The 24,213-nt window shown below is 42.1% G+C and overlaps 1 protein-coding gene across 5 annotated transcripts in view; it reads left to right on the forward strand.

The window, feature by feature from the left end:
• Nucleotides 1-24,213, forward strand: part of CREB5 (cAMP responsive element binding protein 5) — a 402,224-nt gene that overhangs the window by 63,632 nt on the left and 314,379 nt on the right. For 4 of the 5 annotated variants that reach the window (XM_045495174.1, XM_045495172.1, XM_045495175.1 and 1 more), the window contains 2 exons: nt 9,740-9,811; nt 14,145-14,238. In XM_045495174.1, coding sequence (XP_045351130.1) covers nt 9,740-9,811; nt 14,145-14,238 — 166 coding nt within the window. Of the gene's footprint in view, nt 1-9,739; nt 9,812-14,144; nt 14,239-24,213 lie in introns of those variants that run through there. The other variant, XM_045495177.1, reaches the window with a different exon arrangement.

Below are 24,213 nucleotides of genomic sequence, written 5' to 3' on the forward strand. Positions count from 1 at the left end.
TAGTAAGTGTTCTGTGAGCTGATGGCTGATGGACCCGGCACATGAAAACAGAATTTAGAAGCTTGTGGTGTTCTCTACTTAAATTTTAAAAAGAAAAAAAAAAACACGCTCTTTTTGATGGGACTATCCTCAGCATTAATATAAAACCAACAGGCAATTATCAGGAGTGAAAAGGCATCTGAGAAAGAGCCATATTTCCACCGTGGGCCAATGCTTTATTTTGCTTCTGTTGAGTCAACACTGCTTAAAACGGTGTGGTAAGTTAACTGGAGAGTGGGGACTGTAGGTAGCCAAACCAGGTAATTTATTTAAAAAAAAAAATCTAGGTAGCTTATACAAGCTTACTCATCTGTCTCCTCTGTGGATTGAACCTGAAAGGGTATGCTTATGCTTAGTTAAAATTTTGGCAACTGTCCCCACCCCTGCTCCACTAGGAGAGGGAGTGATAATTTCACACGCTTTCTTGAATATTCATAAAGTTTTCATTGGCATTGAATTTAGCCTCATCCTAAGCTTAACTGGGTTAAGTTTTTCAGAGCTCTTTGAAAAGTAGAGAGAGGTGGATATGCCTTCAGTCCCTTATTTTCATTTCCTCTATTGTGTGCGGGCTTTGTTTTACGGTCTCGCTCTTACTGTCCTCTTATCTGCTTTTTGTCTGGGAACCAGGAGGCACGGGCCGGGGGGCAGTGGTGCTCCTGCTATTATCACCCTTGCAAAAGCTGCACTGTGGGGTGTTGGATCAGGAGACTTCGGTACCACACTGTGCCGGTCGTTCTGCAATTTGCAGAATGTTTCACAGCCCTGCCCTCCACCTGTTAACTGCCAACGGGGATCCCAGGAACAGAGGCACCTAACAATTGGCTTCACATATTTCCGCATCCCCTTTCCGGACCAGGCAAAGAAAGTATGCCTTCTCTAGGAAGGCAGAGGAAGACGTGCCTTTTGCTAGTATTCAGAGAGCGAACCCTACTAGAATGACGGCAGCATCTTCAGATGACATAAGGGTTTTGCCTTCACATGGCCTTTAAGTGACCCGCTAGGACTCTCCAATGTTCACATGCTTGACATTTGAAGCATAGTGTGTCAGGAATCTGAATCAAGTCTTTGAGTGTATTTTTACCTTGTGTCCAACTGACACAGGCCGTGAGGTGTAACAGGCTCTGAACACAAAACTGCCGGCTACTTTACATGAAACTGGGAAATGCCCAGCTTTCTGTTGGAGTCCAGGGGAAAAGTACCTAGTTCCATATGATCATTTGCAAATGTCTTTGAATAGTAAGTCAGTAATAGTAATCTTAAAATGAAATAATCTCTTACCAGGCCTTGCAGAAAGTAGTGAGGTCTGGCATGATCACCACTGTGTTTATATACACTCCTACATTTTGTAGTTCAGATTCACGCACAAGAAGAAAACTCACATGTAAAGTATTATCGCAGCCCTTAGGTGGACTGAACGTATTGTGTTGCTTGGGGATACAAGGATATTTATATAGAATGGAGATACAAAGAAAACGACTCTCCCCGATAAAAATTATTTGAATGTATGAAAAGAAAACCAACTAGAATGTTGTGATTTTCCAGACCATTTAAAAATATTCATTGTTTATAAACACAGTTTTAAAAGCCAATATACCCAAACATCTCAAAAATTATCCAGAGGCAGAGTAGAATTATTTGGGATGTGTTGTAATTCTAAAAAAGGCAGTTTTTACTGTAGTAGAGCAAAAAGGGAGAAGAAAGAACTGTACGGCTGACTTTTTCCTGATTTTCTAAACAGGCTGCTTTTGACTTGTAGAAAAATATATACCCAATTTTGCAGTCAATCTCTTTGCTGTTAGAGTTTTTCCTTTCAGGATTTTAGGGGGCAATTGTTTTAAATTGCAGCGGAAGAGGGGGCGCCTGGGTGGCCCATTCGGTTGGGCATCCGACTTCAGCTCAGATCACCATCTCACGTTTTGTGAGTTTGAGCCCCGCGTCGGGCTCTGTGCTGACAGCTCAGAGCCTGGAGCCTGCTGTGGATTCTGTGTCTCCTTCTCTCTCTGCCTCTCCCCCACTTGTGCTCTGTCTCTGTCTGTCTCTCAAAAATAAATCAATGAAAAAAAATTTTTTTTAAATTGCAGCGGAAGACTTCCTGGAAAGGTAAAGATGACCATGTCAACGAAACCCCGGATCCCTTCTTATTCCAATTTAACTTTTCTTTTCTTTTCCTTTCCTTTCCTTTCCTTTCCTTTCCTTTCCTTTCCTTTCCTTTCCTTCCCTTCCCTTCCCTTCCCTTCCCTTCCCTTCCCTTCCCTTCCCTTCCCTTCCCTTCCCTTCCCTTCCCTTCCCTTTCCTTTCCTTTCCTTTCTTTTCTTTTCTCCTTTCATTGCTTTTCTCTTCAGTGTATTCTTACTGGGAGCAGGTAAAAAGGCAGGGTTTCCTGCCTTCAGCATGTCTTCTGAGGTTGTCCTCCGTTAGAAATAAGTCAGCTGATTTGGTTCCATTTAATACTTCCTGAGAATCTCTGTCCTAGCGCTTTGTTAACCACATGCATGCCAAATACACTTTTTTTCTTTTTTAGAGATAGAGTGTGCCCTGCAAAAAAAGAAACAAAAATACCATGCTCCATGGGAGCAAGAAGAGGAGGACCTGAATACACACTCTCAGGCACAGACACACACGCTGTGGTGACTTTTTCAGCGCTGCACCTCGAGTGCCCAACACTGATGCTTTTAGCAAATACGTTCTGAACTATTGAACCCGTCGATAGGAAAGCTGTAAGGCAGGACTGTGCAAAACATAAGTAGAAATTAGGCAGCAACTTTGAAAAGAGGCCTCGTATCCAAAGAAACATATGGAACACTTAAAAAAAAAAAAAAAAAAGAGGAATCTAACATATGAAAACCCAGTCCCACTGGAATGTTTTTTCATACACAGTATAAACGCCACATAAATAAAACCGCAAAGCTCTGCAGGCGTACATGAGTGGACGTGAGCCCCCAGCACCCTCCTGTTCAGGCCTCCGATGGGGAGTAAAGCCTGGGTGAGTTTCCAGAGACAAAAACTGTTTGGCAATCCTTCCTCCTGGGAACGGGGGCCCTGGTTCCAAGGAGACTTTGGCCAGTCCCTTAGCGTAGCCTGACGCAGTGTGCGAAAGAGTCCTCCTTAAGTCGGTGATTCAGGTTGTAAGACTCTGAACTTTGGGGATACCGGTGGATGGCGAACATGTTTTAAGGACAAAGATTTTCCGGTTTGAGTGGGAGAGTAAGAAGTAACTGTAGTGGTACGTGTAAAGTTTAGGACTTCCGGGGAAGAGTACTCGCCGTTCGCTGCCCCGCAGCGCACCCCCTTCTCGCCACGTCCTGGTGAAATTTTCACTTAGGAGGTACGGTCCCACTGTTGGTCTTGTTCCCTGTGTAAATCTCTGGTTCGAAAACTTTGCGGCATTCAAGGCGTGTCAAGCTTGAGGGCTGAAATGTCACTTTAAAAGCGGGGGTTAAAAAGGTCACACAGCTGCAAATAATAATAGCCCAATGAAATTCAGATTCTAGCTGCAGCTCACTTTAAGAATAACACTGAGACAGGAAACAAGCCTACTAGATCTTTTTCCCAGTAAGGCTAGGAAGAATACAGCTGATAAAATGTATGTATGCACACATGGTCATGCGTGTGTGTGTGTGTGTGTGTGTGTGTGTGTGTGTGTGTGTGTGTGTGTGTATGAGACAGAGAGACAGACACACAAAGAGAGACAGAGAAAGACATACAAGACAAGCCAGAGACACAGAGAAATAGGCACACAAAGAGAAAGAGTTTTAGACAGCGAAGATACAGGAAAAAAAGAGAGACCTACACAGAAAGGCAGAAAGGGATACAAGGACACACTCACAAAATAACTGATTTTCTTGGACTTAAATTCAAGGGTGTTTATTTTTCTATTTGACAGTATGATATTAAGGTTAGAAAACTAGAGGTATATTGGAAATAATTAGCTTCCATGAATTGTTTTTTCATATGGTATCTCTTTGAATGGTCTGATTTTACAATGTTTTCCTAAATGGTCATGTTTTATAGATGAGCAAAGGAGATAGTGAAAGGTACAATATCCTTCACAAAGAAAGAAAGTCTTAGCCCCACACTGGATATAAAATTCTCTTCCAGGAGCTAGCCGTGTGTTGGGAAAACCATCCTGCCTCCTTGAATTTCTGTTGGGTTATTATTATATGTGGCTCTTTGCCTTTCTGACCAATATGTTGAGAGAAATAACTTGTTTTTTTTCAGAAGCATGAAGTACATATTGGCTATGCACTTAACTAATTTAGTTAATGAGCAACTTTTGTTTCCAGAAACAAAGACTGATCTGCTCTCACACAGCTTGACTAACTCAAGATGCTCCTGTTTGTTAGCTGTCCTCAGCACTGTAGGAAGGACCTATTTTCCCCTCTAGAACCTTCTTGGCAATCTTGTAAGCTCAGCAAGGTAGCGAGGTCTCTTTCACATGAGTCCTGTCCAGAAGGCTCTTTCCACACTCGCAGTAGGCCAATAAATGTCGACAGATGTTATTAACTTCATATTAAAATTCCAGCCCCCCCTTCAGATCTATAATCCATTCATGGTCAGATTAACAATGTCAGAGCTGATGGGGACATATCAATATTATCATTAATGCTCATTTATATGTACAACTTCAGTTTGCATTTTTGAAGCTCCCGTAACTTTCGGCGTTGATAAAAGTGCATACAGATTTTCAGATGAAAACAACGTTGTTAGTGTCTTGATATTTCAAATCCTGTATCACTGTATGAATCTGTCTGTTGTTACTGGAAGAAATTTGTTCCATTCTAAGATTAGAGACCTGAGATTGGACTTTGGTGTTAACTAAGGATCAGTATCAGCTTCCTATGATTCAGACAGGGAAGCATCACTCTTGGCTGATTATAGCAAACTTCGTTGATGTAGGTTTTTTCCCTTTGAGCTCGGTTGTTGCCCTTGCTTAAAATACATTTTTATGGAAATTTGTGAAGACTGTCCAAGTTTTTGGTAACATTTGTTTTTTGCAATATTTGCCTTTCATGAAATGGTAATTCCGAGTATATCTCTAAATGCCTGGCAAAGCATTTGAATGGATTGCATCAGCCATTGTGGAAGATTTCCCATTTTAGACCAGGAGGAATTTGTGGGGTCAAACACTGAACAATGAAAGAGATTCTTGCTCATTTCAAGGCTGAGGAATCCAGTGGCAGTTGAGGGTTTGAATTGTAAATCAAGCCTGTCATCTCCTTGTCAACTGGGAAAAACCTCTACTCACTTTATGTACTATTAGGGTTTGTTATTAGGGTTTTGTGTTGTTTTCCAAAAAATTTGAAGGGAAATTAGACTCATAAGGCATTTGTTCTAAGTGAACATTGAATCTGAACTTTGGAGAAGAGGAACAAAAAATAGAGCTGTTCAGAAACTCCTAAATGATTAGATAGTGTCTGCCACAATTATGACTGTATCTAACCAAATTTATGGGGTCACTCGGTGTTTCTCAACGGGTGCTCTGTAGGGATCATAAGTAGCCAGCACATGGCTGAGAGGCTGGTCTTCAGTGGCCTCACTGTCTATGGCAATATTAACAGACCGAACTTACAGTGAATTAAGACGCTTACATGTGAAATTTAATGGAAACTAGCCTCATCTCAGTGTTTTCACCAAAAGCAACTTTGACATCTTTTTTTCATGAAGTCTGGTGAACTGTCTTCCCTGGCCATAACTGAGAATGAGTGGAACAAGGGGTCTGCACAACCTCTCGCCTTGCTGAAAATTTGGTTCTGGGCCCAAAAGTTTGAGAACCACTGCCTTAGGAGTAGAGAAAAGGCAAGCTGTTTGGGGTGGTTTATGATGATGATTCAGGATTCATTATCCATTCCACAAATATTTATTGAACGCCTACCATGTCAACTCTACGCAGTGGAGCCTGGGGTATGGCGACTGCCAAACAAAACTGGGTTCATTAAAATGTCCCAGCTGGTAAAACAGCAGAATGGGAAATAAGAGGTTGAGGCATGACTTCGGAGGCCCTAATGCAGAGCAAGCTGGCTAAAATCATGTCTGAGTGATTTGCCCCACTCAGTGGATGATAAAAAGAAAAAGATTTGTGGGGCTTTCGTAGGAGTCTGTTGGAAAGAATAGTGATCACACTCTTTGCTGGAAAAGAACCATAATAATAGACCATAAAAAGAGACCTGGTTCTTCACTAATACATCAGACCAGATCGTACTAGTTGATAAAAGTAATGAAGCCCGTGTGGTAGAGCGGTACCATTTAGTAAAACCATCACAAACACCCACACAGCAAGCAATGAGCAAGGGCGTGCTGTTTGCCGAGGGTTGAATGTGGGAACTGCAGTGCGTCAAAATAAAGCAGTTGAGGTTCACACACTTCTGTATACACACCCACTCACCGTAGACTTTATTAATCACTTAAGCCTATTTTATTTTAGCAACTGCCATTTTACCCTAGGACTTTCATTCCAGCACCGTGTTGCCAAAACATTTGGGCCGTGGGATCCGTAGCATATGATAAATTAGTACAGCTTCATTCATGTTTAAAACATAGAATGATAAAATGACAGTAGCAACTCAGTTGAATATACTGCTGACTGACATCTAAACTATTTGAAGGCAACCTGTATTTCTCTGATTAATCATATTGCTGTAAACGTAACATCCATACCATGATGGCTCAATAAGACAGAGTAAAGCTCTATGGCTGGGGCCTATTCCGTCTTTAAGCATCCACACCATAGTCTAAGTCCGTGGCATCTGCTGCAGCTCCTATGCACGTTACCCATTGGTTATGGCACATTGTAGCCAACAATTAAGATAAAATAGCTCATGCTGATACCAACCAGAATTGCTAGATTATTCCCATTGTAGGCTTGAACTTACGGAGAAAGTCGGCATTTTGGTGAACCAGCGTGTGGGGTAGAGTTGTGATTATGGTAGAAAAATACTTTCTTCTCATACTTACCTGGCAGGGCTTGGCCCATCTCTCTCCTCACTTTGGCTTTTTTTTTTTTTTTTTTTAAATTTTTTTTCAACGTTTATTTATTTTTGGGACAGAGAGAGACAGAGCATGAACGGGGGAGGGGCAGAGAGAGAGGGAGACACAGAATCGGAAACAGGCCCCAGGCTCCGAGCCATCAGCCCAGAGCCCGACGCGGGGCTCGAACTCACGGACCGCGAGATCGTGACCTGGCTGAAGTCGGACGCTTAACCGACTGCGCCACCCAGGCGCCCCCTCACTTTGGCTTTTTAACGAATCTCTTTCAACCTTCAGTAGTGGCACTTCCAATCTTGCCACTTCTGTTAGTTGGACATTAATCTAATTATTATCACTAATTACTACTTCTGGACGTATGCCGTAAATGCGTTTATATGGAGCTTTCCCTTTTTACTGTCAGATAATCTTAGTATTGGTTTTCCTTTGTTGTATTGGCATTCTTTTGTTACCTTAGCGACTAAAAGTCTTAGGTGGCATCCAAGGAAGACTCACCTTATAGCAGATTCTCCTTTATAAGTAGAGAATAATTAACGTTATGATGAGGATTAAGTAACACTTGTCCACAGAACCTCCCCCACCAGCCACCTCCAAACACACACACACACATACACACACACACACACACACACACACACCCACACACCCTTAAATACAGAGACCTTTCTCCATAATTTGGGCATGTCTTACAGGCCTCCTCACTGATCAGTGTGATACAGGAATGAAGGAGCCGAAGATTATGTTCATAGCCTTATTGTAAAGAGAGGGAATTGAGACCTGACGCAATTAAATGACCCAGCCCCAGTTAGGCAGATCATGGTCACAGAGACAGAAAAGTTCCAGGAAGGCATTTAAAAATTTACTAGAAAGACAAAGCATATTTAATTAATGGATAACTCAATTACTCTGTTGTTTTTTCTATCTTGGATCAAAACCACTTTCTCACCCTTTATTTTGAGGCTTAGAAGTAAATCAGCATTCACAGGGGACAGAAGGGATGCTCTGTGATAAGTGATTTGAGAAGTTATTTTAATTGCTCAATGACTTTCCTCAGACGGGGACAAGTGGAAAGCTCCTAAAGATACTTGTTTTTTTACTTCTCATTCCACATATAATAGAGTAAAATCATTTAAGCCATACATCTGATCCAGGAAAGCTATAAAATGATGCTAAGTTGCTGCGTTGGTAAGTGACCAGCGGGCAGTCAATCCAGACACAGATTGGAAAGGGTATTTACTGAGTGAAAATTGTATGAAGAGGAAGCAGTGTGAAGAAGAATTTGCATTTGTAAATTTGTTTTGTTTTTTAATATCTGACCAGGAGTGTTGCCTAAGGCAAGTCTTTTCGCTTGGTATTTCAGAAAAGTGAAAGCGTGCACCTGTTTCCCAAAGAATAGATATGAAGTCTGTTAGTGTTTGGGGCAAGGGTATAGTGACAGACAGATTAGCGTTGGGTTTTTTTGCAAGATAATAAAGCTTCCTTGGACAAAGGGTAACTATTTCTTGAGTAGAAGCAGAGTTCCCTCTTTCAAGGGTGAAGGTGACTTGGGACTCCTTTGGTACCACCTGCAGGTACCATTTTAAGGAAGCAAGTTCCTTCCTGTGCTTCAGAGATAAAGCAATAGGCTTTAGTCTATGAGTCCCTGAGAGAGCCACGTCCCGCCAGCAGGCACACGTAGCTTATTTAAACTCAACTCTAAAATTGGCAAGAAAGAAAAGTGTGACTTAGAAGACGGTTTAAATTGTGAAACTTAAATTTGCATAGTACTTCACGATGTCTAAAAAATTTTTATGTTGCTGTATAGATCGGTAACCACAAAACCACGTGTATGTACTTTTATCGGGTTGGGGGAGGATTTGTCAAGGTGATTTTGATTATGCTCAAGTTTTGCCTCATAAGCTTACCTCAGAACCTCACCCCTACATAAGAAAAGACCCACACTCGAATTTAACCTATGCCCGAGACCGTAACGTATGATTTCTCCCCACAAAGCTACCTTACGCCAGATAACTGCTGCAGATCAGATGGGCGATGGCCTTAATGTAATATTGATTTCAAATCAGCCTGTGCAACCAAATTAACAAAATATCCCAGGTGACGTTTTCCATCTTTTCTTATTTCTGTTTCTCCCTGCATAACTCGGGTACCTTTTGTTGAGGCATCCGTGAATGCCTGAGGTGAAAGGGAATTTAAGATCATGGCTCACCACTGGGGTCATTTGCTGAGCTGGCTGCAGGGCTGTTTTGCATCCTGTGGCTGTCCTGAAGCTTGGTGGGGCGATCATGGGTGAATTATGTGACTGCTGCTCAGGGTTGGTCACCACACTGGTGACAACCCCATTCGCTTCCTCCTCTCCCGCCACCTCCAAAGGGCAGGTGTGAACTTTACTTTGGAATCTTCTTGCGCAGGTGCGGTCTTACCAGGTAATAACATAGTCCAGGTGGTTTTCCAGAGGCAGAATCTCTGCTGCACAGCCCCATGGCATTTTTCTTCAAAGTATAATAAATAACGCACTCAAGCGAACAATAGGAAGGCAGACTGCAGGAAGCCTAATGAACTTCAGCGAGACCTGTGCTCACGTTAACGTTTATCTTGTCTAATTTGGGGATTGGCATTGCAAGGGGCTCCGAGCAATCGCCTTTCTCATGTTTCTTAGGTAGAAGCAGGAGATATTCATGGCTTTCTGTTTTCCTTCCTCCCTCTCCCCGTGACCCTTCAGATTTATGAGGAATCCAAGATGAATTTGGAGCAGGAGAGGCCGTTTGTCTGCAGTGCCCCAGGCTGTTCGCAGGTGAGTGTGAGAATCCTTTGGTCTGTTTTGCCAGAGACTACCTGCCTTCTGACAGAGAAGCAGCTCTCACTTGCCAATCATGCCTGCTGTGGGCTTGCTTTCTTCACCAAGATGTCGTCAAAGCCCCCGTCACCATCCCCACCCCCCATCATCTTCCTCATCATTATTATTTTCTACTTTGAATAGTTTGAACTACTTCCCTCAAAGCCCCGTGAAATACATCAGCATTGGCCTCTTCCATCCTTAACTTTCCCCCTGGAAGTAAGCCAGACGCATCCTGCCCACCAGATGTTCAGGACTGTTATTTCAGAAAGGGGAGGGAGGATGCTGCTTTTACAATAGTCACTTGATACGGGGCCTTTGGATTACTGGTGGAATAGCTCACCATCAGAGCTGAATTCTGTTTTGTTTTGTTTTCCTCTTTGAGTAAAGTCAACCCCCTATAACTCTTCTAGAACCCACAGTTTTTCCACTTATCTAAACTTCAAGAGGAGAGATTAAACATCAAACCTCTTTGCCTCCAATGGCTCCCATCAGGCAGAATCGTTGTGAGGATTAGATGAGATACTGCATGTAGAGTGTTTAGTATAGGGCCTGCGCATAATAGGTGCTCTATTAATGTTCACCGTTGTTGCTACTACTGCTGTTGTAATTACGGACCGTGTGGCAGGATTTCCCAAGCTTGGCACTATTAGCACTTGGGGCTGAACGATTCTTCGTTGTGAGGGCTGTCCTGTGGGTTACAGGATGTTCGGCAGCCTCCCTGACCTCTCCCTTGGGGGCGAGGTCCCCTTGGGGGCCACCATGGCCCCCGGTTGAGAATGACTGCCCGATGGTTTGCGTTTTTGGCTTTAGCTTTGTTTCTTTTTGGACCTCTTCCCTTTCGGGTGTCCCCTGATTCTCGCTGATGCTCTCCCAGCCCGTTTTATGTGTTGCTATGAGCCGTCTTTTCTCCTTTTTGGAATCAGGCAGGGTATAAATAAATAATGCCACAGACGTGTGGTCACCGGTGTCGGACGCTGCTAGAGCCGGGGCAGTGAGAGGCTGAGCAGAGGCTGTTGGGTTTGGCTGTTGGGTTCTGGCGGGTGACCTATGAAAGAGGAGTCCGGGCGGGGACCAGGTTGGAAGGGATTAACGAGTGAGTGGGTGGTGAGGCAGTGGAGGTGGCCAGCATAGAGGACTCTTTCAAGAGCACCAGGGCATGACGGGAAACAGAGTGATATAATGGTAGCCTGAGAAGGAAGCAGCCTGAGAGAGGTTCTTTTTAAGCGAGAGGCTAGCCAGGCGGGGTTTAGTCTAGGACACTGGTAGTGAAGGTTGAAGAGGTGAATTTCCAATGACCTTGAACTCAGTGAAGGAGCAGCCTTCTCCCCTGAGAAGGCTGAGTGGACCGGTTGGACAAAACGAGGCTTGAGGATTTCTGTAGTTTCTAGGTTGCCCGGTGAAACTCCAAGCCTTCCCCCTCAACCCCTTGCCAAAGTTAAACGTAAAGATGCATCTGAAACTTGATGTTTTTATTTAATGTGTTTCTTTCTCTTGATAGGCTGTTTAAAAAAAAATATGCACAGCTTTCAGCTGAAGACGTGTTAGAATTGAGGAAATGTCACAGTTCCCTAGTGGTTCCAAGGGTCTCCTGGCGGAGTGTTAGCCAATCACGGTCAAGTCAATTGTTGTGATCATGGCATTTATGGTAATGACCGTCCAGAGCCTGGGAACCTGCATAGAGAAGAAAGGATGGCCGGGGATTGGAAAGGGGAGAGTAAATATGAGTTACCGGTGTTTGTGCTGCATTGGGGGTGCTGTTTCCCCCTTTTCCCTCAATGGAAAGAAACTTTGCTGCATTAGGAATGGTCTACAGTACCTGGGAGGTTTTTTGTGTTACGGCTCCAGATACATTAGCTTTGTCCCAGAAGTCAAGAGAAACAAACTTCTTTTGCTCTTTCTGATCTCACAGTTTCCATTGTTAATTTCACTACCCCTTTGCCCTCAGCATGAACATGTTTTGAGTGCCAGTGGCTTCTCTCAGCTGTGTACCTGTTGTAGACTCTACATTTTGGTTATTTACAATTTGCTGCTATATTCCTGGTAAATTAAAAAAAAAAAAAAAAACCCACGATGCCCTGTATTGTCTCTTTGGGGAGGGGTTTATAGTTAACATGGCATACTATGGAGATTATTGTCACTTAATAAGTATTGTGGTTAATATTCTATTATAGGCTGTTATTTTATGGAGCCAAAAAATGGCTTACAAATACGAAGTAAAAGCTATTGCCATGTTGTTTGTTGATTATATATATCACGGTAAAAATTAAAGTAAGGATTTTAGCAGAAAGACTAAGAAGTTTACCCTGTCTATAAACCACACATGGTAGTGTCCCATATTGTAAGGTGTTATAAAGGACCAAGAAAATAGATGAAGCTCCATCAAAAACCCCTGTTGTTACAAATCAAACTTCTATGTAGTTAGAAATCTGACATAATTACCATGCTTTGCAGATTCTAAATGCGCCAATATATATGATACAAATAACAAATAAAGAAATGATTTGTATTCCCCAAACTACTTTTATTCCAAAGGATTTAGCGCAGTGAATTCCCTCGTTCACATAAACCCAAATCTATACACTTTGCAAAGAAGATGCCTACCACGGTATGCAATAGTGATCGAAAGTTAAAATGACTATCCCAAGGGACTGGGAAGCTCCAAGAGATTTTCTAAATTGTCAAAGATTCAGAAATGTTCAGCAGAGTTTATTGCCTTTTGTTGTATTTTCATTTGACTTTGATAAAGCAGATACTTTGTTAAGTTCAGTTATCAAAAACATACCAGTCTGAGTCAGGGGAGGCTAGGATCTGCTCCAATAACAAATTATCCCGAAGCTTCAATGGCTTAAACCAACAATTGCTAATTTCAATTGCGCAAGCATCCATTTCTATCGGAGCTTGGCAGGACATTCTTCATAATCTTTTAGAATTCAAAAATGCTCTTCATATTCCTGCAGAGATTTAGGAAGATTGAGGAGCCACTATTTCTTATATTGTAAGTTGCCAGACTAAAGGGGAGATGGTCTTGCACCACAAATTAGTTGCTGACATATGAGTAACGTGTCATTTCCATTCATGACTCCATGGGCAGAACGAGTCACATGGCCCCACCCAACCACAAGAGGGCCAGGAAATCCAGTCCCACTATATGACTAGAAGCCAGACAGCTGAAAACATTTGAGAGCTGCATTTTTGATAACCGTAACATCATTCTTTGAAAATTAATAATAAAGTGTTGGTTTACGATACTGCACAGAGTATAGAATCCTAAAAATGATTTGCCATGTTACTATAAGTCATATATATATACTTATAAAAGATCACATAATGAGTGTGCAAGGTCGTCATCAACAGAAACGTACCAAACAAACGGCATGTGCACATTTGTAGGTGTATGTATCAAATAGTTGAGCATGACGTGGAATTCTTTCCCAATGTCTGACATGAATCAAAATTCTTTTCCTACTTCATGCATTTCTCCTACTTTTGGTTAATCTATAGATAATGTGTAGCATACTTATTATGCCTTAGACTTAATTTTAGACAAAAGTTCCAAATAGTTTTGTGAAACTCCGGGGCTACTTAGGTCTAAATTCATTTTTTTTCCTACTTTGGACATGTTTTTCTCCCATGTAGAGGTAGAAATGAGAGAATTTTACTTGGCTTCTTTGGGAACATAAATAAACATTGAACATTCATTCAAACACTTGAATTCTTTGAAGGTATAGCATATTTCTATTGTATATATTACTTGAATACTTTCAATATTGTTCATTTCTTCTTTCTCATTGATTCTTTAAACACAAATTTAGGGTCTTCCTTCAGATGCAAACCTCTAGTTCCTAAGGAAATATCTAATTTACTGATGAGTCATGACAGTTGACTATATTCGAAGACTATCTAGGAAGTAGAGGTTTTTAAAAGGAATTCCCAGAGAAGGTACGGGGAGCCAGAGATGATGGCAGGCAAAGGTCTCTATTTCTTATTACTCTTAAGCCAGATTTTACTGCAATCTAGTTAAGCCCCCAGTAAACTATAATGGCAATAATGATGCATATATTTGGGTGCAATTCAAAGGAACATCTCTGCCCATTTGCTTGCAAAAAATAATTTGTCATTTAACTTAGCATGCTTTCACACTTTTTCAGAACCAATTTTTTGTTTTGCCTGTCACATATGCAATGCTGAATACATCTCTTTCTCTGTGATGGCAAATATATGTTATAAAACTAAATGGCTCCTCTCCCCTCTTCCCACCCCCCCCTTTTTTTTTCTATTTGTCTGACAGCGCTTCCCAACAGAGGACCATCTGATGATTCATAGGCACAAGCATGAAATGACTTTGAAGTTTCCCTCAATAAAAACAGACAGTATGTTATCAGGTAAGGAGCCATCAAGCAAAAAGGCTTTGGGTGAACAGCATCAGCCGCACGGGAGATACTTGTTCAACTTATGATAGGATAGTTTCCAATGGCAAATGCTGTGCCTTGAAGACATATATTTCTAAGGTACAGCAGAGACTTAAAATAATGGTAAGCAAAAATGTAATCAGCTAATGTGGTGTTCGCTCAAATAACTGGAGAGCTGGGACTTCTCATTTTCAGGAACGTAAAATGTTTATTACTATGAAAGTTGGCTCCATCTAAGTATTTTAAAAATCACATGCCTGTAATCAGTCAAGCAAAACATCTTCACTGAGCATTTGTGATGCACACTAAGCTGTCCTGAGCGCCATGGGAAGTGCAAAGATTGATACGATTTCCGTTCCTGAGGATGTCACAATGTCGTGGACGTGTGAAAATTTAGCCGGGAGGACTATGTTTCAGATGAGTATTTGGAAAATGCCGTGTGACTTTAGTAGAAGGAACTTCCTCCCTTTCTCTCTCTCTCCCCCTCTCTCTCTCTCTCTCTCTCTTTGCATTGTGGTGGTCAGTGAAAACTTTTTTAAAGAAACAGAGCCTGCCTCCTAAGTGGAAGATTAAATGAGATGATAATGCAGAGGAACGTAGCCAGTGTTCAGCAAATGTGAGCAGAAATAAACAATAATAGCAATCCATCAAGTAATTGCTATTCCTTCCTATTTTTGATAGGTGGTGGCGGTAAGTTAAAACAGAGTGCAGGGCCAGGAGCGGGCAAACTTGAACTCTAGCATGGGCTCTGACGCCACCGGCCAGATAACCCTGAGCCACATCAGTGAACCCTTTTGGGCCTCAGTTTCTTTCCACATAGAATGGGAATGATTTTATCTGCCCAGTCTATTTCACAGGCTTATTGTGAAGATCCAGTGAAAGAATGTCAGCGAAAGTGTTTCACAAACCCTAGCAGGGTAATCGAAGTGTTTCCTGTTACCCTTTTAGGCTAGAAATATTTCACCGAAGCCACTGTCTTCTTGGCATCATGAAAGAGATAATATGCCCATAAACATGCTTTAAATGATATCAGAAGAGAAACGGACTGCCCTGGCAGGCCTGGCTCATATAATTTCACATTTCTATGGCACTTAAATTTTACGAGTATTTTATTATCCCTATTATTAGTAAATCCTCCAAGAGTTTTGTCAGACAGGTTATTATTACAAGTCATATTTTACTGATAGAGAAGAAGGGGCATAGGGAGATGGAGAAGCTCTCCCAGGCTTACCGCCCGGGGCAAAGACAAGGGTCCTTCGTTCTGCAGTCCTAGCCCACAGACTGGCATGGCCGCTGCATTGTCGGGCTTCAGCGGTTTGTATCGACAACCAGATAATCCTGGCGCCAGGGCCAGCCACATGTCTCACAAACCCGCCAGTGACTCGTTAGTAGTGTGGATGTGCTGTGATTTAGAAGAATCTCGAGTCCAAAGGCAGCGTCTTTCCTTGCCTCCGCCACCACCCGCCACCTCTCAGCCTCTTCATTTGGATCGAACTAGTTGGCTCTTCAGAACTTGTTTCATCTTCCCTTACGTCTAGAAGCAGAGATGCAGAAGCGTAGATCTGCAAGAATTATAAAAGCCCAGAAGCGTTAGGAGGGATCATCTGTTCTTTTGTTTTTTTATCGTTTCTTCTGTTCTGTCAGTCGTCTGTCATTCCCATTATGAAGCGGTGTGACTTTATTGTTGAACGATGAGCATATATATATGCAAGTAGCAGGGCTGGAGATGTTGCCATTCCCAATATTTAAATTTATCGGTTCTCCTCTGATTTTTCCCAAGTGGAAGCCCTCAAACAGGCTTCTTAGTGTTAAGACAGGGGGAGGTGTGTGTTAAGGAGTAGAAATGATGTGCAGATACTGCGGCTTAGTGGTAAGGACCAGGTAGTATCTTTCAGGTATACTGCTGGAATGGCCCTACGAGGAGCCCCATCCGAAGGTCCAAAGAAAAGGAACTACAGATGTGTGAACACATATATTGCCTGTAAACAGATTTTTTAAATTAATTAATTAATTAATTAATTAATTCATTTATTTAATTGGAGAGGGGAAGAAAGAGAGAGCGAGATCATGAGCTAGGGAGAGGGGCAGAGGGAGAGAGAGAGAATCTTAAGCAGGCTCCATGGTCAGCACAGAGCCAGATGCAGGGCTCGATCCTACCACCCTGGGATCGTGACCTGAGCTGAAATCAAGAGTTGGATGCTCAACCGACTGAGATGCTCGGGTGCCCCTAGGGGCCACTTTTTTTTTTTTTTTTTTGCAATATCCAATTACACAAAATTTCATTTCAGATATAAGTGTAGCTTGACATAGAAAGAGAAAATAGGGTATATATGTTTATTACTAATTTCAGAATATCTGGTTAACTTGTATTTTGGAAAATCACCTCCTCCTTCGTTAATTGCAAATACTATAGTTAGAGACATTAGTGAGATGCCACAGATAGGCTTTTTGAAGGTAAGTGTCCAAAGCGTTGTCAGATCTGAAATAACTTCCTGGCTTTGTCATAAAGTCCCTTTTATTCAGGCCAGGTACAACTTACTACTCAAGATGATTGTAAATGATCTGCGCCATGCCATAAGGCAGAGTAGTAAAAGTGGCAGTCATGATGTTTTATTAGCATGAGTGCTCTTATGGATAGAGAGTAAACATAAAACCTCAGTTTAAAGAGACAGTACCAGTTGGTACATGAATGGGGTGGTGGTGATGGATTCTGAGCCAAAAACTTCTAGACCCTCCCTCCCTGGCCCTCCCATCCCTATTTGGTTCGTGTGGTACCTTTCCAGAGTCCTGACATGATGATGGACTTGAGTCTTTCCCTTTAGCTGTTCTTGTTGTGAGTGAAGATAATTTCATGGTGAGAGAGGTTGTGATAGCAGAGATTTTTAGGGGCCAAGGCAGAAATGGGAGCTGACTGAGAACATTATACTGTCACATACAGGTTGTAAAATCACCAGCTATTAGGCGACAAAAGATGTGTTTGGTGTGAAAATTATGATCAAGTTGTAGTATTAGAGCTAAAAGAGTATGGCGTTTGGGTCTATTTTAATGGTATTGTGATTACGCATTCAGGAATTCCCAAATCTCGCCCTGTCAGAAGCCCCAAACCCCACTTATTTACAGAGTTCCCAGGTCCTGTACAGGAAAAAGCCAAAATGGGAATCAAAGTGCAACTTTATTTATAGCCAGACAAGCAAATAATATTCCACGTGAGAAGTGCGTGCATGCGTGTGTGTGTGTGTGTGTGTGTGTGTGTGTGTGTGTGCATATTGGGAGAGTATGGTGGAAATATTGACCTAGAAGATGACAGATTTTGCTTCCTGAAAAGATAGAGTTTGCTTCATAAAATTTAAGAGTGTTGCAGACCTTTTCTCAAAAGGTAAAACCCAATCAACATCTCATCTGAGAAAGAGATACGCAAAACCACACCTTTAAACGCCTCCATGCAAGACATCATAGCCCAATTAATGCTGGAGGCAACTGGTGTGTGTACTTGGAAGGAAATTAGAACAGGCATCTGCTGAGGTGTGGAAAGAGGGGCTAAAGTTGTCTCTCCACCGTCACTTATTCATTCATTCAACAAACACTGAGTGTCTGTAAAGATCCTATTGTGCTAGGTGCGGGGGATGCGGCACTGAACACGACAGATGAGGCCCCACTTCCGTGGAACTTACTATACTCTACTGGGGGTGGGGAGGAAGAGCGGTAATTGGCTACACCCCTCCCCCCAGATTAATAAATAATGAGTTAGTGACAAGTGTGAAGATGAACCATGACAATGTGAAGTAAGTGTCTAACCGGCTGCTAAAGGAGGTCAGGAAAGGCCCCTCCACATTAGTGGCATTTCAACTAAGACCCGATGCTCAGTACTGTGGGCTCCAGTGTCCTTTCTCTTTGTCTTCTGAATATGTGGGGCTGAAAGTGGTGACCCCACAACACCAGATATGGTGCAGCCGACACACACGGAAGAGAGGTGAGAGAGACTGGCTTCCTCATTCCGCCTTCCTTATTCCCATTCGATGCAGAGATCTACTGTAAATGACAGTAGAGTCCCTCAGAACCCCATTGGGTCCCTGGATTAAGTCTAGCATGAGGGACTATCTCTAATTCCAGGCTCTGCACCTAATTCTCACCATGGAGAAAGCAAGAAGCAAGAAATTCAGTGAAGTAGAACATGAGATTGATCATGATTAACCGGATGATCTCAGAACCCAAATCCATTGCTCATGGCCGTTTGCTACAAACCTACATAATAATCCATGGGCATTTTAAAGGGAAAGTCAGAGAAAAGGTGACAATCTCATTGCAAATTCTTTTTGGAATGAACTAGGGTCTTAAAAAAAAGACTGAATAAGTAAATTTCTCTCTCTCTCTCTCTCTCTCTCGTGGGTGCGCGCGTGCACACACACACACACACACACACACACACACACACACACACACACGGACCATACTTACCTCCTCTTCCATTGGTGATGAAGGTACATAGTGACTTCCCACTACTGAAATTCATCAGATCTCTATGGAACAGAGGGTGGCGGAAATGGCTTTGCATTGGAGGGCAGCATGATAATAACAATAGCTACCATTTATTGCCTTGTCTTATACCTATAATTGTGCCTCCTGCTTTATGTACATTATGTTATTTAATCCTGGCCACTTTTTTCGCACAAAGAAATAAGATCAGGAGGGTAAGCAGTTTGTCCAAAGTTCCTGTCTATAATTTTCTCATTGTACATCTAGATTTGCTGAGCTACATGCACTAAGAACATGGTTTGGTGTTACATTATTGGCTTATTTCTTCATCATATGGAGAAAACAGTCAAAAGTTTTTAGAAAGAGATTATGTTAACACAGTAGCATTTACAGGAACAAAGAGTGCGTTTTAAATCAGATTCTCCCCTCCATTATGACAAGTGGCAATGGGCATGAGTAGGAGTTGTCAGCCTGTCATTCATGTTTCCAGCTGGTCAAGCAAAATTGAGTTTTGAATGATTCACCTGATTACCTCGGAGGCCTCGATCTGCAGTACTCTTTATATATGAACAACTGGCTTCCAGTCTATTCCATCTGGAAACTAACATCTTTGACAAAGAGTGTAGGAGAACTCTGGCAGCTGGTGACTGAGTGGAAATCTGAAGCTTTAGCTTCCATGGTTCAGGGCAGGGCTTGATCAGAGGGTCACCTTGGATCCCTCAGTTCACCTGGCCTGCAGAGACATGATCTCCTGGTGTTCATAACCCTCTTCACCAGCTCAGCTCCTCTCACATGAATTAAAACTATGGCTTGAGCTGCCTGGGCGGCTCAGTCGGTTAAGCGTCCAACTCTTGATTTGGGCTCAGGTCATGGTCCCAGGGTTGTGGGATCGAGCCCCCTCATCAGCCTCTGTGCTGAGTGTGGAGCCTGCTTAAGATTCTCTCTTTCCCTGTGTCCTTCTCTCTGCTTCACTCTCTCTCGCTCTAAAAATAAATAAATCAATAAATCAAATATTAAAATAAATAATACAATAATAAAGATATATATAAACTTATAAATATTTATATATATAATTTGGATACTGTAAATAAAATAATAAAATAAAAAATAAAATAAACAAAAAAATAAATAAAATAAAATAAAAATAAATAACATTGTGGCTTGATTGCTGTGAACACTTTGGCTAGGCCGTGGCTGACCGTGAGTAGGTGTGGATTATATACTTGATTAATTTAAATCTGAATCTGTCTTCTGGAGCCCTGTGTCATATGAGATGCCCTTGTCAGAGCATTTTCTAGTTGATTCAAGGCCCTCCCAAGGGCCTCTAGTCCACCAGCTCTCCACCTAGACAGTAAGTGGATTGCAGCATTCGATCCAGGAGTCTGCCAGTGTCTCATCTCTCGCTGACCTGTATCACCCACACCATGGCCAACGCTTAAACATCCCACCGCTGTTGTTTAAAAACCAGAGTTGCCTTGGTTTGTCCCATGGAAGCACTGCCTCTTGGGACAGATGCAGGGAAAGAGTAACATCAGTGTCGCAGAGAGGACCCCATTGCTCCTATTGTATATTCACACTCAATAAAGGGCACATTTATTGTATAAAGGAGCCTGTCTAAAATTCCGTGGAATTCTGTCAGTTGTTACTGATTATTGCTTTTATAAAGGATTGTGTTATTTTAAAATTCATTTAGGGGCACGCCTGGGTGGCTCACTTGGTTGAGCGTCCGACTTCAGCTCAGGTCATGATCTCGTGGTGTGTGAGTTCGAGGTCCACATCGGGCTCTGTGCGGACTGCTCAGAGCCTAGAGCCTGCTTTGGATTCTGTGTCTCCCTCTCTCTCTCTGCCCCTCCCCCGCTCATGCTCTGTCTCTCTCTCTCTCTCTCTGTCAAAAATAAATAAACATTTAAAAAATTTTGAAAAAAATTTCATTTAATGTAAACCCTCTTAATTAAGACATTATGAAAACTCAGATAGGGATAGGGATGAAGTAAGAAATTTTCAAGAAAGCACTTGCTGAAAAATTCACGGGATAAATACAACTATAAAAAGAATATCAAAACTAAGAAAAATGCCTTTTCTGAGAACCCCAACTCTTACTGAAATAGATATGCTAATTCCAATCCTTTTGTCTATTGATTTGAGCAGCATTCTGCAGGAGTTCCATTAAGCTACGTTTTGTTGGTTGAATCTGAGTCATGCAAATAGTAAAAATGCATTACCTTTTAAAAAATACCCTATAATTAGAATGGTCACTAATTCAAACTGATCTTTCTTATAAGTGGTTTGAATTAGTGGGGCTTTTATAGTGTTCCTAGCCACCATCAATTTAATATGAAATGATGTAAAATTACTTCACATCGTCCTTTAGTGAGACCATAGTTGAGACTATTAGACCAGTGGGTAAGACAATTTTGCTTAGGAAGTTTGCTTCTTCTCTGATATGTTTTGGGGACTCTGCTTTTACTGTTTTTTTTTTTTTTTATCACTTGTCTCCTTGCCTTTTTATCATTGAGGAAAATGAAACATAGACAAACGTACAACTCAAATGCAGCTCTGAAACCCAATGAGGTAGCAGCCTATTATTAAATGTAGAGCAGACTAAACACTTTGGAAAAGAAGAATCGGGTTTCAGGCTTTAGCTTTGTGCTTGTCATTTAGGCTTTGGAGTAATCATACTTGCTGGGGCTGAAGCATTTGATGCTAGGCAGACTATGGACTGATTGGAAAACTTAGTGAGTTTTTTCCCCTAATAGTTGTAGCCATGTACTTGTCGTCCTTCCCCGATGTACTGGGGTGCAGAATTTCCTATCGTATAACAGAGGGGTGAATTTCTAAATCATATTGTCAAGCCTATGGCACTCTTTCAGGTATACAAGAAGGGTCTCTGTATGGCAAGAATCCTCTACCTAGCTGTTTCCAGAAGCAGCGATTCTATGAAAAGGTGCTCCTTTTTCAAGGAACAGACTAACCGTTCCAAGAAGGGAACCTGAAACTGAAATATGACAAACTTTACAAAGGATTTTTTTTATACCTTTTGGTGCCAATTTTTCTTGTCTGAATGGTAAAGAAATCCCAAGGACATGTGAGGCAGGTAGAATTGGGTAACATACCTTACTTGCCCTGGTCCCGGCTGTCTGGGTCTTCTGAGAAGCTGGTGTGCTCTTTGCGAACTCCCTGCGAGAAAGCAATGTGTAGGTGCTTATGCAGTGCCAATTCAGATTTGCAAAGGTAAGAACGACAAACTACTTTCAACTCAAGGAAAGCCCAAACTCAAAAGTTGCTACCTTTTTTTTTTTTTAATATATGAAATTTATTGTCAAATTGGTTTCCATACAACACCCAGTGCTCATCCCAAAAGGTGCCCTCCTCAATACCCATCACCCACCCCCCTCTCCCTCCAACCCCCCATCAACCCTCAGTTTGTTCTCAGTTTTTAAGAGTCTCTTATGCTTCGGCTCTCTCCCACTCTAACCTCTTTTTTTTTTTTTCCTTCCCCTCCTCCATGGGTTTCTGTTAAGTTTCTCAGGATCCACATAAGAGTGAAAGCATAAAAAGTTACTACCTTTTAGGTTAGTTTGATGGGGTGCCTGAGTGGCTCAGTCGGTTAAGCGTCCAACTTCAGCTCAGGTCATGATCTCACGGTTCGTGAGTTCGAGCCCCACGTCGGGCTCTGTGCTGGCAGTTCGGAGCCCGGAGCCTGCTTCGGATTCTGTGTCTCCCTCTCTCTCTGCCCATCCCCCACTCATGCTCTGTCTCTATCAAACAAATGAATAAACATTAAAAAAAATCTTTTAGGTTCGTTTGAGATTTGGAGTCGTTTCTTTCTCTCAGTCAGATGATCCACACTCAAGTGGAAACACTAAAAGAAAGGTGAGCAGAAGGCCTGCAGTGATCATCTCAGCTCTGAGTTCCCACCGGAACCAGTTCCTGTAAGTCCTTGGAGTATGGCCTGTTATGACTGAACACACCTTAGACATTACCCACCAATGGGGCATCAGCCACCGTTATTCATGAACTGCTGCTACCATAGCTGATGCATGCTCTTGGTTCTAAATAAGGTGTGGCTTATAAGAATTTTAATTTACGGCCATGGATATTGCTCACCTACTTTAGATCTAATTTCAGCCGGAATAGTTATTTGACAAGGCATTCATGTGGCTGAGAAACTCTGACTCTTTTATTTAAGCTGCTGATAGATTTAGCTGTCCTCTTTTTGAAGATTTGCACATTTCCTGGCTTACTTGGAACTGGTACCATGTGGGATCAAAGACCGCTAGAGACCCTGTATTAATTCTAATAAATGTTAAAATAAAAGTTAAGCTCCATTTTCTGGTTCCTGTTGTAACTGGAAAGAATAGCTCATTCACAAGAAGAAAATGAATTAAAAATTAGGAACAGTGTGCCTTATCTCTTCCAAATGTGGGTACAGATATCTGTTTTGCTTTTCCCTTATTATATCATACAGCAGAGAAAGTCACATTTAGTAACAACTCTGTGGCCTCCATCTGGGTCTTCTGCTCTAGGGGTAGGAGGGAACCAACTCCCTTTAGGGTTCAAAGCTCCCCTTGCTTCAGACCTTTTGTTTCCTTGTTGCTGCCGAGAGGCTCGTGATGGCAGCCATTGCCTTTACTGTCCCTGTGTCGTGTTCCTTCCACCTCCTTTCCTGATGTATGTGTGTGCGTGTGCGGGCACTGGAATCTGGGAATAATTTTGCTGAGAGAAGACAGAACACATTTCTCAAGATTGCTTGAGGTTTGGCCTCCAAATGCCAGTGTGAATTTGATTTCATGGCCCATCTCATGAACTCATCTCAGGGTTCAGGACTCATATGGATCCTTCTAGGATTACTGTTCCCTCTACCTGGAATCATGGCTCTCAGCTTGTAAATCTCCAACAGAGAAATATAGAGGAGCAGAAGAAAAATTAAAACCTGGTAAACTAAATTCCTACTGATGACAAGTGGTCTAGTATTTCAGTTCTGTTGTGTGTTGATTTCGAAGGCTTTTTTGGCACAAAATGACCTGAAAGATAGTAGAGAGTCTGTGGGATTATAATATGGTTCTATTATATGAGGGATATGAATGATTCCAAGATATTAAATTTTTTGTTTAACATTTATTTATTTTTGAGAGAGGGAGAGACAGAGCATGAACGGGGGAGGGTCAGAGAGAGAGGGAAACACAGAATCTGAAACAGGCTCCAGGCTCCGAGCTGCCAGCACAGAGCCCGACACGGGGCTCGAACTCACGGACCACGAGATCATGACCTGAGCCAAAGTCGGACGCTTAACCTATTGAGCCACCCAGGCACCCCGATTCCAAGATATTTTAAAAGAACCAAGGATGGTTAGGATTGTCAGTTACCAATACAATTATGTGACTCAATTTCTAAACGGGCCTGGGGTGAGTTTCAGTTTCCTTACAAGTAAAAGGGGGAAGATGATTGCTACTGAACATGGTTGGTGTGAAAATT

Source organism: Leopardus geoffroyi, chromosome A2, assembly GCF_018350155.1.
Source record: "Leopardus geoffroyi isolate Oge1 chromosome A2, O.geoffroyi_Oge1_pat1.0, whole genome shotgun sequence".
In the NCBI taxonomy this organism is placed as follows: Eukaryota; Metazoa; Chordata; class Mammalia; order Carnivora; family Felidae; genus Leopardus; species Leopardus geoffroyi.